Source organism: Podarcis muralis, chromosome 13 (assembly GCF_964188315.1).
Source record: "Podarcis muralis chromosome 13, rPodMur119.hap1.1, whole genome shotgun sequence".
NCBI classification, from domain to species: domain Eukaryota; kingdom Metazoa; phylum Chordata; class Lepidosauria; order Squamata; family Lacertidae; genus Podarcis; species Podarcis muralis.
In genome coordinates, this window is record NC_135667.1 from 22,877,154 (window position 1) to 22,890,713 (window position 13,560).

The following is a 13,560-nucleotide window of genomic DNA, read 5'->3' on the forward strand; positions in this document are numbered from 1 at the left end:
TTATTTCCCCCTCCTTATTAAATGCTCCCTATTGTTTAGCTCAGGTCTCAAAATAATGATGTAGCATTTGGGGAAGAAAATAGAACTCAGTAATCCAGCACCAGAGCACAAAATAGAGAAGATCTCCACAGCCACCATGTATTTTCCTTTAGCGCTAAGATAAGTTGGAACAAAAGACAGCCAAACAGTACAAAAGACCAGCATGCTGAAAGTGATAAATTTGGCTTCATTGAAACTGTCGGGTAACTTTCTGGCAAAGAAAGCCACAGTGAAGCTGATAATTGCCAGAAAGCCTGTGTAGCCCAAGACACAGTAAAACATGGCAGCTGAACCCTCATTACATAGCACTATGATTTCCCCATTTACAGAGCTCATGTCTGTATCTGGGAATGGAGGAGAAGAAATCAGCCAAACCATGCAAATGACTATTTCAATAAATGAACCAGAAAGGACAATTGAATATGCCAGTCTTTTCCCTACCCATTTTCTTATTCCAGATCCTGGTTGTGTAGCCATGAATGCTAGAACCACAGTGATGGTTTTTGCCAACACACAGGAAAGGGAGGTTGAGAAGACAACACCAAAAGCCATTTGTCGGAGAAGGCAGGTCAGCTGTGCAGGCTGCCCAATGAACAGCAAGGCACAGAGGAAGCAAAGTAGAAGTGAGCAGAGGAGGATATAGGTGAGGGTTCGGTTGTTAGCTTTGGCAATTGGAGTGTCCTGGTGCTGCCAAAAGGCTCCAAGGATTAAAGCTGTGATCACAGAGAAGTAAATGGCCAACACAGTAAGCAAAATTCCTAAAGGTTCTTTATAAGAGAGGTAGCTTAGAATTCGGGGAATGCATTGGTTTTGATCTTTGTTAGGATATTTGTCTGCTAGACATTTCATGCAGGCATCCATGTCTGAAAGAAAGGAAAGGGCTTTTTAAGTATTCCACAATTTTTATACATGATCTAATAAAAAGGAACCCCATACTGTCATAATCTGAAACAAGTGCAGTTGAATTGCCACCTGCTTCAATATAGGGATTGGTGAATACATCTCTGCAATTAGCAGCAATTAGGTTTTCTTAACTGTTCCATTACTTTCCAACCTCTGTTCTACTCCCCCCCCCCAATACTGCTGCTACTGTTACTACTGCTGCTAATAATAATAATCTATAACACTGCACGGTCTTCTGAAAGTTGAGGAAAAGGAGGGAGAAGGATGAATGTAAAGGTAAACTGGAGAATTATATGCATTCAATAAATTGACACATAGAAACTTGGACAACCTATATTCCTTTACTTATCATACCCTTCTGGCCAGATATCATTCCTTCTGGACATGGAGCACAATCATAACAACAAAATTTTTCTCCTTCCTTCTTTTTCCGACTGAAGCCAGGATAGCAATTGTCATTGCACACCGAAAGGGGCAGCACCTGACCACAAAAACGGAAAGCAGATTAGTATTTTTTAAAAATGGTTTGCAAGAGAGCAGCTCTTGACATTGAATGATAAGATCACTGAGTTTATTGTGTGTTCCTCGTTTGAAACAGACTAAGCATTTTCATGAATGATTGTTTTAATATGGTTTATAGAAAAACATTGATCAATGGGGCTGTGCCCTCCTCTGAACTTCGCTTGTTCTTCATGAATAATGTTGTCACTTTGCAAATGGGATCCTCTTTAATGAGGGTCCTGGTTGTGCACAAGCCCCTGAGACAACCCCCGCCAGCTTGAAGGTGGTGGCATGGCCCAGGCCTTGTCTGTATGGCCCCACAATCACACCAGGCTCGTTTGAGCCAATCAGTGCAGGTAGTATGATTGGTGGGGGCCTATAAGAGCGGCAGCTTGACGTGGTTCAGACACTTGCTTCGTGCTACCAGGCACCTGCCCTCCCGTCCCTATTTGTAGGTGTTGCTGCTTTGGCCTTGCTTCGGATATTGGTTGGTCGCCTGTTTTGGATCAGGGGCTGGGTAGGAATTTTTCCATTTGGCAAATTGGCACTGGCCGCTTGGTTTTTGCCTACTCCCTTAGCAATCGTCACAACTTTGTAAGGCTTGGCGGTTAGGCATTGGCTTAATGAATGTGGGAGGGGAGCTGCGGCCATCACCTGCCCCTCCATGAATAAGGGTATTCTGGTAAAGGAATCTGGGGGTCCTGGATCTGGTCCGAAGTCTGCTTGAAGGGCTAGGGCCATGCCAGGAGCACAGGAACCCCAGGGTGAGCTTTGGTTGATCTTCATCTATGTTGCTCCCTCGTTTGGTGTTTACCCTTTCAGAATACCAAAGGAGTCAGTTATAGTCTGTTGCCAATGCACTCCAATACCATTCACTTTGCTGTAATCAATAAAGTTGTGGCCTAAATTTTGCCCATTAACTTAAACCAAAATTACGTGTCAGTGTGAAGTTATTTACTTGGGGAAAGGCTTGGGGGCCTCGGGGAGCAACCAGTCTGATTTTTTTGAAGGAGATGCTGTGCATATAGCTTTGAGGAGATATCTAACAAACTAAGTGGCCAAAGGTTGTTGTGGATTCTTCCTGTCCCTTTTCTTATAACTTGAGAAAATGATACTCATTTTCTAACCAGAGGGCATTTGGCCAGTGTTGTTTATGGTGGTAAATGAGCCCATCAGGATAAGTATCCACTCTTCCATGTATTCCCTATAGGACTCAGGAGGAAGCATATCTTCTCCAGAAAATTCATTTTATTTCGGGCCTGAAATAAGGGCCTTTACAGGAGACTGGTTACACACTACAGGTGCATGTGATTTCCCAGAATGCTCACCAAATATATTGGATAAATATTTCACCCAATCAGGGGCAGAAATCATGGCTTACTATGATGTTCTCACTTTGTTTAAACCCCAGCCCACCAGTTTCCTTAATTTGTATCTCTCTGTTCCATTACTGTTAGTCCTAATTTCTGCCACTGGGTTTGCATATATTCAGCTTTCTTGTTTCTGAGCAGATCCTTGTATTCCAGTCTACATTTGATCATATTTTTGATGGATTCTCTGATGGAATCTCTAATGGAATCTGCCTTAGTCAGAACTTTATTGCTTATTAATAATAAACTTTATAAGTTTATTGGAGCACATATGGATATTGTTAGGATATGTGACAAAGGCTGGAGTTATGGTTCAAGAACTTCCTGCTCCTTCCTCTCAAATTGGCTTTTCCAGACTATAATTCCCATTCTCTAGTAAGAATAGGAAATGGATCTCTAACCTTCCATTGGATCTGTGGGTTATTTGGACAACTTTCATATTTTGAATAACACCTCTCCGTCAGCATGAATCACAGATCAATATTTATCCCAAGCACCAGATTCCTGAAAAGTTAATTCAATACTGTCTCTCTTGTCAAAGTTAATGATTGCAAATATTTGAAAATCTGAAGCTATGTCTCACCTGGTTAAAGCTTCTATGCCACTCAATTAGATCATCACTAATGGTTAGTTGTTTACATGGAGGAGCCTGAGGTTCCAGTCTTCCAACCTTCACTCTAACAAAAGAGTTGTTTGAGAAAGTCACCCAATTTGTAAGATCAAATCCTGTGACTAATTCTCGATTTTCATCAAACCTCACATTGTCTCCAGCACTGTTGTTGAACAAGATGTTCTTTAGTGAGTGATGAAACTAGAATGAAAAAGTAAAGGAAACAGAGGGGAAACAAAGGTGAAAATCTCCATCCACAGATGCAGGGAGCAGAATTTATTATAAATTTGCATCTTTTGCTAACCCACTTTTTAAACAGTGTTGAAATATGATTACCATCCACAGCCGAGTCGTAAGAAATCCCACTCTTCCTCCTTCTTGAAATCTCTTGTGGCCAAACTTGGATTTGTATATGGCATGTAATGCATGTCCCACAGCATATACAGCATTGTAAATATTGTAGCTATGACCAATCATTTTCATTTCAAAAAAAGTATGTGGAAGGCTGTCCAACTTCTCCTCAGCAGTGCAAAATTTAGTGTTCCCCACATTCACATTAGAATTTTTCAATGAACAGAGAAATGCCTGCTCCCAGAAATTTTGAATGAAACCATCTCTGATTGTCCAGGAAGGCTTTATGCTGTGAATAAATTTCTGGAATCCAAGTGGCTCATTTGAGTGAACTGTGAAAGTTAAGGCACCATGGAAATGCTGGATGTCCCACAATTGTTGAACAGACAGTGATTCAAAATCCCATTGCGATGTTGCAATCCACACTTTACCCAGAGGTGGCAATGAGAAAAAAGGTACATAAAACAGCAGCATTCTTAGATCCTGCCAGGATGGAGGCTCCCCGTATACAAAACATGCATTGGCTTTTCTTTCCATGAGAACTCGATAGTTATCTACCTGATCTATCATAAAGTCTAAATACTCATCCACATAACTTCGTTTTGGTAGTCTGATTATGAATGCATAACAGATGCTATTTTGGGTAAGCAATGGCATTATGGCCTTCAAAAATCTGTCTCCATAGTCATCATCCACAGCCAGGAGCCCAACCCACATCCACCCAAAATGATGAAGTAATTGGAGTACTCCTCTGAATTGATAATCTTCATTTGGGACCATCTGATACAAAAATGGGAATGCTGTTTTGTCACCATGTGCAGGGGAAAATGATCCATAAGTGAGCTGAAATAAAATGGAGCACTATGTAGTCTGCCTCTGTATTGGAATGGTATTTAAGAGTTTTTTTTGTTTAGTTTTATCACTTATCATTTGTTTTTTGCCACCTTGGGTGGAATGGTGGTTTATTTAATTATGATAAGATATAAGATAAGATAAGATATAAGATAAGATATAAGATAAGATATAAGATAAGATATAAGATAAGATATAAGATAAGATATAAGATAAGATATAAGATAAGATATAAGATATAAGATAAGATAAGATGATAAGATAAGATAAGATAAGTTGATATGATAAGATAAGATGATAGATGATAAGATAAGATGATAAGATAAGATAAGATGATATGATAAGATAAGATGATAGATGATAAGATAAGATGATAAGATAAGATAAGATAAGATAAGATAAGATAAGATAAGATAAGATAAGATAAGATAAGATAAGATAAGATAAGATAAGATAAGACAAGACAATATAATCTGTGCATTATAAAATGTCAACATTAAAATATGGAAGTGAAATGGTATATGTGTTGTGAGTTATGCTGTTCTATGTGTGATGTGAAAAATGAAAATAATAAACCTGTTTTATAAAAATAAAATAAAATTATGTGTCTTGGAGTTTTCATATATTTACGACAATGGCCTACCTGTGGAATCTTGTAGGTGGCAACAATGTTGGCCATAATGGCAGAAGCTTCAGTCACATATCCTCCAATGACAGCTATTAATTCTTTCTGAGAATCACAGATGAAGTTGGGGACAAACCTTTGCTGTGCGCAAAGCAGGTTCAGGGTGGCCTTATAGGTCATCTTTGCAATGTAATAGCCATTGATAATGTGGAAGCCTAGAGTTATGTTTGGCAAGAGTTTGGGATTCTTATTGATCTCCTTTACAGCAAATGCCAAGGCCAGAATGTGCTGGTACATCTTTGGCATGGAGCTGCAATGAGAAATGGCACCTTAAGAAAACAAGGGAACTTGCCTCTTTGGTCATTGTCATCATCCATCTACATACTTTTAAAGTAGAGGTTCAATATAAATAGTGGGCTATCAGGTTCTCCTGGACTATATGAATAATAGAGAGAAAAAGATAATGCTTCTAAGATAAAAAACTGAACACTTCTAAGATTTACCCTCCTCCAGAGAATGCTCAAAATGCTCAAACCATTTGTGGTCATTGCTCTGCTCAATAAACTGTATTTTGCACCCACTAAAGTCATTGTATATGGGAGCAGGAATTATGCAACATAAAACGGATATGTCATTTGCCTTTTAAACATTCTAATATGTAACACAGCTGTCCCCATTGTTAGCTCACAATATATTATTAGACTACAATTCTTACCAACCCTGAGCATTAGCCATGATTTCAGGGAATGATGATTGTAGAAGTTTACCACATCTGGGATCTCAAGGTCACAAATGGCTGTCTAAATAGACAGGCAAGGGAACATGGGACTCTGTTTCTATTTATTATTTTGCTCTTTGACACTATGCACACTTGATGCCTATCACTGAAAATGTTCCTACCGGTCAATAAATCTACAGTAAAATAAACAAACATCAAACTAGTGTGAAGTGGCTTAATCTGCTGACCTCAGAACTCCATGAATGTGCTTTGAAAAGTACCTTTATAGCCTGAGAGTGAAAATCAGAATTATTGCATCAATATATGGAGTGTCCTGGTGCTGAACTTGATTTTCACAAGCTGTATAAGTAATATACATCTAATATCTCATACTGAAAAGTAAACCTTGTTACTTGAGAAATCTATTGGTGAATTTTCGACTCCCAGTTCTAATACTTATTTTAGGAATGTAGAGAAGAAAGAAGTCCTTACACTGGTTCATCAATCAATGCTTGTGTAGGCTGCTCTATGAAAGTGGGGCTGTCGTGAAAGTAAAAAACCTGAGAGGCAATTGCCCCAATGATCATGTTGCCTGGTTGATAAAACTGATGTGGTAAAGGAAGCGGATCATCATAAATAGTGCAGTTAATAAATGATTTCTTGCATGCAATCTGAGGCAGCAGTGTGAGCAGCAACACAGTTCCAACCAGCATCCGAATGTTGAAGGTAGTCATCAAGATTCAGATCCTCCTGTTTATGTCCTCACAATTGTCATCAATTTTGAGTTAGCCTTAGGAGAATGGCCTGTGGCGCTGTTGGAACACCAATATGCAGCTTGCCTGATAAAGATATATCTGCACCAGTGCCCCTGTTTTAGTCACACTTTAAAAGTTTACTTTTGTTGCAACGTGTCTGAACAACATAAAGCTTCTGGTATGTTCTTTTCCAATCTAAATAACTTCATATTCCAGTGCTTTCCATCTCAAGGTGAATCAGGTAGTTACTTATCTGGTCTTAAAGACAGATGTTTATCTACAGATGTCAACACCTTTACCTCCACATGGAGGGATGGAAGAAGGAGGAAAGGATGGGGAAAGTGTTCAGAGTTCTCTGTTGACTTTTTCTTTTTCTTTTCTCTGGAAAAAAAAGGAGAAGCCTATGATGTTGAAAGAAGGAATAGCCTGGCATATATGAATTTTATTATGAGATATTTATCTAAGATGGATTTTGCAGTAGCAACCCCTTCTTCCCGCTCTCTCTTTCCTGTCTCTCTCTCTTTCTGTGCACAGTCCACTGCCTCTTTTATGAGGTATATCTTTTCACTCCTCATACTAATAAATCTAAAAACAATGGTGAACTGAACTGTGCATGGGTGTTGAAAGATCCATATTTTTACTTTATAGAAGGTGGTGAAATTAACTGGAGAAAATATACTCTCTAAAATATGGTAGGAATTCTCATATGAAACGCTGGCAAAGACCTGCCTATTTCTTAATTCAATTCTGAACTGTATATGGAGTTTATATAATATATTCCAAACAATTGTTATTATTGATCTTGTCAGAGCTCCCTGGAAATGCACTGAGGAGAAGAACGGAAGGAAGCATGTAATTTTGAGAATCACAGTGGTAATACAGTAATCACATATCTCTGTTTCTTGTTCTTGGCAGCTGGCAGCCATAGCAAATTGACTGCATATACAAAATATGTGTTTGGGGGAGTGCTGTGAAATAATAAGCAGTGCCTTTTAATATATGAAATTAAATCAATTCCAGTGGGGTTTTTTCTCTCTCAATGCAGTTTCATTCCTTAAACAAATTCGAGACCAGGATTTTCTTCTCAGTGGCTATGATCTGGCTGTTTGCTCCTGGCTTATTGTTTGGAGTGGCTGACTAAAATTATATTGGCAATTTGAAATTGGTATCATTTTGTTATAAGCTTTATTAATATATTTTTGTTTGTTTATTATATAGGGTTGATATGTCTTCCAGAAAAGAATTGCTGCCATGGGAGCATCACAATAACAGGGGAAGAAACTTTGGCAGGAATATGTTTGTGTATGAAATAAAAGATTGTTATTCAGGTACTCAGGTACCCATGTCCTAAGCTATGACTTGGCCCCAGTTACCCATGCTGTGGTTCAGTCACATTTTTAACTATTATAATATGTTGCACATAGGGCTGCCTTTAAACTGTTTCAGAAACAACAGTTAGTTCTATCTAACATCTATCTACTGGCTATCAGTAAAAGACATGGAAACCACAACAAAAATAGAAAAACACAGATGCATCAACTCTTATACATATACAATGCAAATGATATTTTAATAGACCTATGAAAATAAAATCAAAAATAAGTATTCAATGGGTCAACAAATATTTGAATTGTGCACCACAGTAAGCAAAATGAACAGGTGGGGCATGCCACTTGATTTCAGTCATGCTTCTTCACTTCTTTCAGATGTGATGACTCCCAGTCTTTTTAAATTGATGTTTTCAACCTGTGAACCCCATAATGGTTTGGGACCAGGTTAGCTGAAATTTCACTTTATTCCATATTTGAGTTCCCAAATTTTAATTTCCTGCTCAGAGGTCCTGCTTCATGTGCCTCCAGTTAAGTGAAAACCATTGGTTGAGTATTAGGGGGGGGGGGTATCTTCTCAGTGACAACACACCCACCTTCCAAAGAGACTTCATACAATTCACAACCAGTATAATTAAAAATCATATTTCAAAGTGTTTTTTGGCACCAGGTGAATATCTTTTTAATTCCAGGCTTTTAAAAAATCTGATTCCACTGATTGTATTGTGCACAATTTTTAGTTCCACAGTATGCATCCCTCCATTGGAAATGTTTTTTCAGCAATTGTTTACATTGCGTGGACAGGCGGAGTCCCCAGATCCCACGCGGTCCCCCCCCCCCCGTCATATGGAATAACGACTCATGACAACGTGCTATGGGATTAAATTGGCCATAACTTTATTAAATTTCAAATGTGGGTAGACCTTGGCTCAGGCATTGGGCGTTCTCCCTCCCCAGTCCCCAGCCGGGGACCTAGGGAGCATCAGGGTTATCCAGTGTGTGGGGGGGGGGATGGGTCAGCTCTGGAGAACATATGTTCAAGCAGAGATAGCCGCCCCCATTACGCTGCCGCTGCAGGGGAGAGCAATGACGACCTTTCGGCGTACGGCCAAAGCCTCCCTTCAGAAACCCCTTTAACGGGGAACCCTGGTATCGCCGCCGCAAAGAGGAAGATGGACTAAAGGATTCCGCCCAAGGCCTGATACCGCCAAAGTTGTGACGTTTTGCTACGGGAAAGGCGAAACCTGCCAATGCAGGGAAATTCCTTTCCGGCCCTTTAACAGCGACCTTAACGTAGCAGCGCTCGCATACTTGTGAAGAAAAGTTAACCTGCAAAACATGTGAAGAAAAGTTAACCTGCAAAATAAGACATTAACTGAGGGTGGGTAGGGTGGGAGAAGCTCTGGAGCCAAGTGAGGATTCCCAGGTAAGATCCTTCCTCTATTGTGTGGGCAGGTAATCCCTCCCCTACCTGGCCTGGTCTCCTTGGCAACGCTTCCCCCAGGTGGGATTGGACAACTGACTGAGGTAGGCGGAGACCTCCAGGTATCCCACCTGAGGGAAGGCAAGGCCAAGCCTATGCTGTTGGAGCCACTCCAGATCTAGGGGCTGCACGCGTCCACGCAAAGGGCGCCCCCCGTTTTAAGCGGGGAGCGGTCATTATATAAATTATATTTATATATGAGGGTGCAACCTGTATTGCAGTGTGGTGCCAAAAGGTTCCAAAAGCTTCTGGCTTTGGTAGGTGTTGTAGAGGGGAACAATAAAAATCCCACAACCCTACTTAATATCACTTTGGGTTCCACTATAATGCCAACTTCTACAATATTCAGGTAATTTGTAATGCATCACTGAATCTTCTTCCTACAAGTATGACACCCAGAACAATTTTTGGGGTAAAAGAACACAGAGCTCTCCTTCACCCTGGTCACTTTTACAAACACATACCAGATTCAACAGGTAGATATTTTAAAGGGTAGGTAAACCTGAGATGTCACAACATGAGATACACAAAATTCAATTCCCGTTCATGGACTGCTTTATGCTTCAGTGTAAAAGTGGCAGCTGCTGCAATGTTTGGCTTGGTATTTTAATATATTAGTGACTGTAATAAATATAGGATTTTAGTGATTAATTGTATCCTTGTGCGAGGCACAGGGAAATTTTCAGAACTTCTCCTTGATGCTTAAAAAAAAACAAAAAACCCACCCTATCTTCTCATCAATTCTCATCAATCATTATGAGATGATTCCGTGTGATTCAAGAAATTTGTGTGATTCAGGATTCAGGAAAGGTTGTTATATTTCCAAGTAAAGGTAAAGGTACCCCTGACCATTAGGTCCAGTTGCAGATGACTCTGGGGTTGCGGCACTCATCTCGCTCTATAGGCCGAGGGAGCTGACGTTTGTCTGCAAACAGCTTCCGGGTCATTTGGCCAGCATGACTAAGCCACTTCTGGTGAACCAGAGCAGTGCACGGAAACACTGTTTACCTTCCCGCCAAAGTGGTACCTATTTATCTACTTGCACTTTGACGTGCTTTCGAACTGCTAGGTGGGCAGGAGCTGGGACCGAACAAGGGGAGCTCACCCCATCACGGGGATTCGAACTGCCAACCTTCTGATCATCAAGACCTAGGCTCAGTGGTTTAGACCACAGCGCCACCCGCATCCCTATTTTTCCAAGTAGGATCTTGCTATTATAAAGGTGTCAGTTCATGTACAGCCATAGTTGAGTGGAAGTACTCAGGGTGTGGGTTAAACAGAGCCTAGGACTTGCCAACCAGAAGGTTGGCGGTTCGAATCCCCGCAACAGGGTGAGCTCCCATTGCTCGGTCCCTGCTCCTGCCAACCTAGCAGTTCGAAGCACGTCAAAGTGCAAGTAGATAAATAGGTACCGCTCCGGCAGGAAGGTAAACGGTGTTTCCGTGCACTGCTCTGGTTCGCCAGAAGTGGCTTAGTCATGGTGGCCACATGACCCGGAAGCTGTACCAATACAGCTCGACCAATAAAGCAAGATGAGCGCCGTAACCCCAAAGTCGGCCACGAATGGACCTAATGGTCAGGGGTCCCTTTACCTTTACCTTTACCTTTACTCAGGGATAGAGCATCTGCTTTCCATGCAAAAGCCCCCTCATTCAATCACTGGCATCTTCAAATATGGCTGGGAATTGACCCAGTCTGAAATCCTGGACAGTTACTGCCTCTCAGTGTTGACAATACTGTAATAGATGGGTCAATATGCTGACCCAGTATAAAGTGGGCTTCCTATGTTCTAATGTGCTAAGCTTATGAAACCCTATGTTGCCTCAGCCCCCCTGAGAAATGAAACCCAGCTGACTGGGAAATAGCTAGAGTTTCAGAACTGGAAGGGAAATTTTTTTGTCTCATCACCTAGGTCAAGCTCATGGTCTTGAGCAATTTTCGGCCTTGGCCCCGGCCTGGTGGAATCCTCTGCCACAAGTGATCAAGGCCCTGCAGGATTTGACATCTTTCCGCAGGGCCTGCAAGACGGAGTTGTTCCACCAGGTCAGGCCGGGGCTTAGCCTGACTCCCCTTTTCTTTTTTGTATAAGTACTAATATGAAAGAGGGCTCCCAGCATTTTCACAGGCCCATATAAGATCAGCGTAAACAGTTGGGCCGATGAGCACTTACTGTTCCCAACCCTAACCCTGCGGAAAGCCATCGAATCAGACTTTAATTTGATTTTGACATGTTTTTAGGCGGTAATTTAATTATTGTTTGATTTTATACCATTGTTAGCTGCCCTGAGCCCGACTTTGGCTGGGTAGGGCGGGATATAAATAAACTTTTATTATTATTATAGGTATATGAAAGGTAAAAAAGCTGGCATGGCAGCAAACTAAATGAAATAGGGAGGAAACATGAATTAAGGGACACGGGTGGCGCTGTGGGTTAAACCACAGAGCCTAGGACTTGCTGATCAGAAGGTTGGCGGTTCGAATCCCTGCGACGGGGTGAGCTCCTGTTGTTCGGTCCCTGCTCCTGCCAACCTAGCAGTTCGAAAGCACATCAAAGTGCAATTAGATAAATAGGTACCACTCCAGCGGGAAGGTAAACGGTGTTTCCGTGCGCTGCTCTGGTTCACCATAAGCGGCTTAGTCATGCTGGCCACATGACCCGGAAGCTGTCTGGAGACAAACGCCGGCTCCCTCGGCCAATAAAGTGAGATGAGCTAAAGTGGTGCTTCAGGTTAAGAACAGTTTCAGGTTAAGAACAGACCTCCGGAACGAATTAAGTACTTAACCTGAGGTACCACTGTATATGTGTTGATAAAAGAGATTAGTCCATTATCTGAGGATAAAACAGAGTGGAGGAAAATCAAAGTGGCAGGGTCCTTTTCTAAGTTAGATATTATTGATTTTTGTTTGTTTATCTTTTCATTTTTTTAAAATAAATTTTATTAGGATTTTTAAAGAGAAATACAAAGCTTAATACCAATTTTATTGTCCAGAACCAAAACATTGATCTAAATACATGGAGAACATAGAAGAGGGAAAAAAGGGGAGGGATAGGGAGAGAGAGAGAGAGAGAGAGAGAGAGAGAGAAGTAAAGAAAAAGAAATAGACAAGAGATTTAAAAAGAGAGTGAGGAAAATAAAGTTCCATTTGCAGGAGCTGTGGGGTAGAAATTAGAAAATAATAATAATAATAATAATAATAATAATAATAATAATAATAATAATATCCAGCAGCAAAAACATTAATATTTTAACATATTGTTCAGCATTGTACAACATTCATATTTTAACTCATAGTAGAACAGATCAGTAGGGACGCGGGTGACGCTGTGGGTAAAAGCCTCAGGGCCTAGGGCTTGCCGATCGAAAGGTCGGCGGTTCGAATCCCCGCGACGGGGTGCGCTCCCGTTGCTCGGTCCCAGTGCCTGCCAACCTAGCAGTTCGAAAGCAGTCCCGGGTGCAAGTAGATAAATAGGGACCGCTTACTAGCGGGAAGGTAAACGGCGTTTCCGTGTGCGGCTCTGGCTTGCCAGAGCAGCGATGTCACGCTGGCCACGTGACCCGGAAGTGTCTCCGGACAGCGCTGGCCCCTGGCCTCTTGAGTGAGATGGGCGCACAACCCCAGAGTCTGTCAAGACTGGCCCATACGGGCAGGGGTACCTTTACCTTTACCTTTAGAACAGATCAGAAACCCTACTAAATTAATTGCAGCAGAGTGATCCTACTCTGGACAAAAGATAATGAGTTTACCACACCAATTAACACCTTCTGCTCCTCCTAATGTTTTGCTGTGTTTGAGACCACATAAATGTCACCACATGTGGAACTGCTTCTCCCTCCCCATATAATTATACCCATATAATTGTCCTGCTCACCAAGCCCCATGGCATATTTGAAAGCCTTGAGAAAACTAAACTGTTGTATCAGAAAGTGATTATAAAAGGTTTCTCCAAGGCTCAGAACTGGCCCAAACGGTCAGGTTTGGATATAGTTCTGTCACTCTGTGTTCTGATAGTTTTAGAGTAAGAG

General features: G+C 41.3%; 1 protein-coding gene across 1 annotated transcript; it reads right to left on the bottom strand.

Moving 5' to 3' along the window:
- Positions 1 to 6,556, bottom strand: LOC114583135 (vomeronasal type-2 receptor 26-like). Its single transcript, XM_077918187.1, has 6 exons — positions 6,462 to 6,556; positions 5,270 to 5,561; positions 4,333 to 4,554; positions 3,397 to 3,624; positions 1,297 to 1,423; positions 1 to 902 (listed from the first exon to the last, which is right to left on the bottom strand). The coding sequence occupies exons 1-6, from the start codon at positions 6,554 to 6,556 to the stop codon at positions 1 to 3; spliced, it is 1,866 nt and encodes a 621-aa protein (XP_077774313.1).
- Positions 6,557 to 13,560: the final 7,004 nt, after the last annotated feature.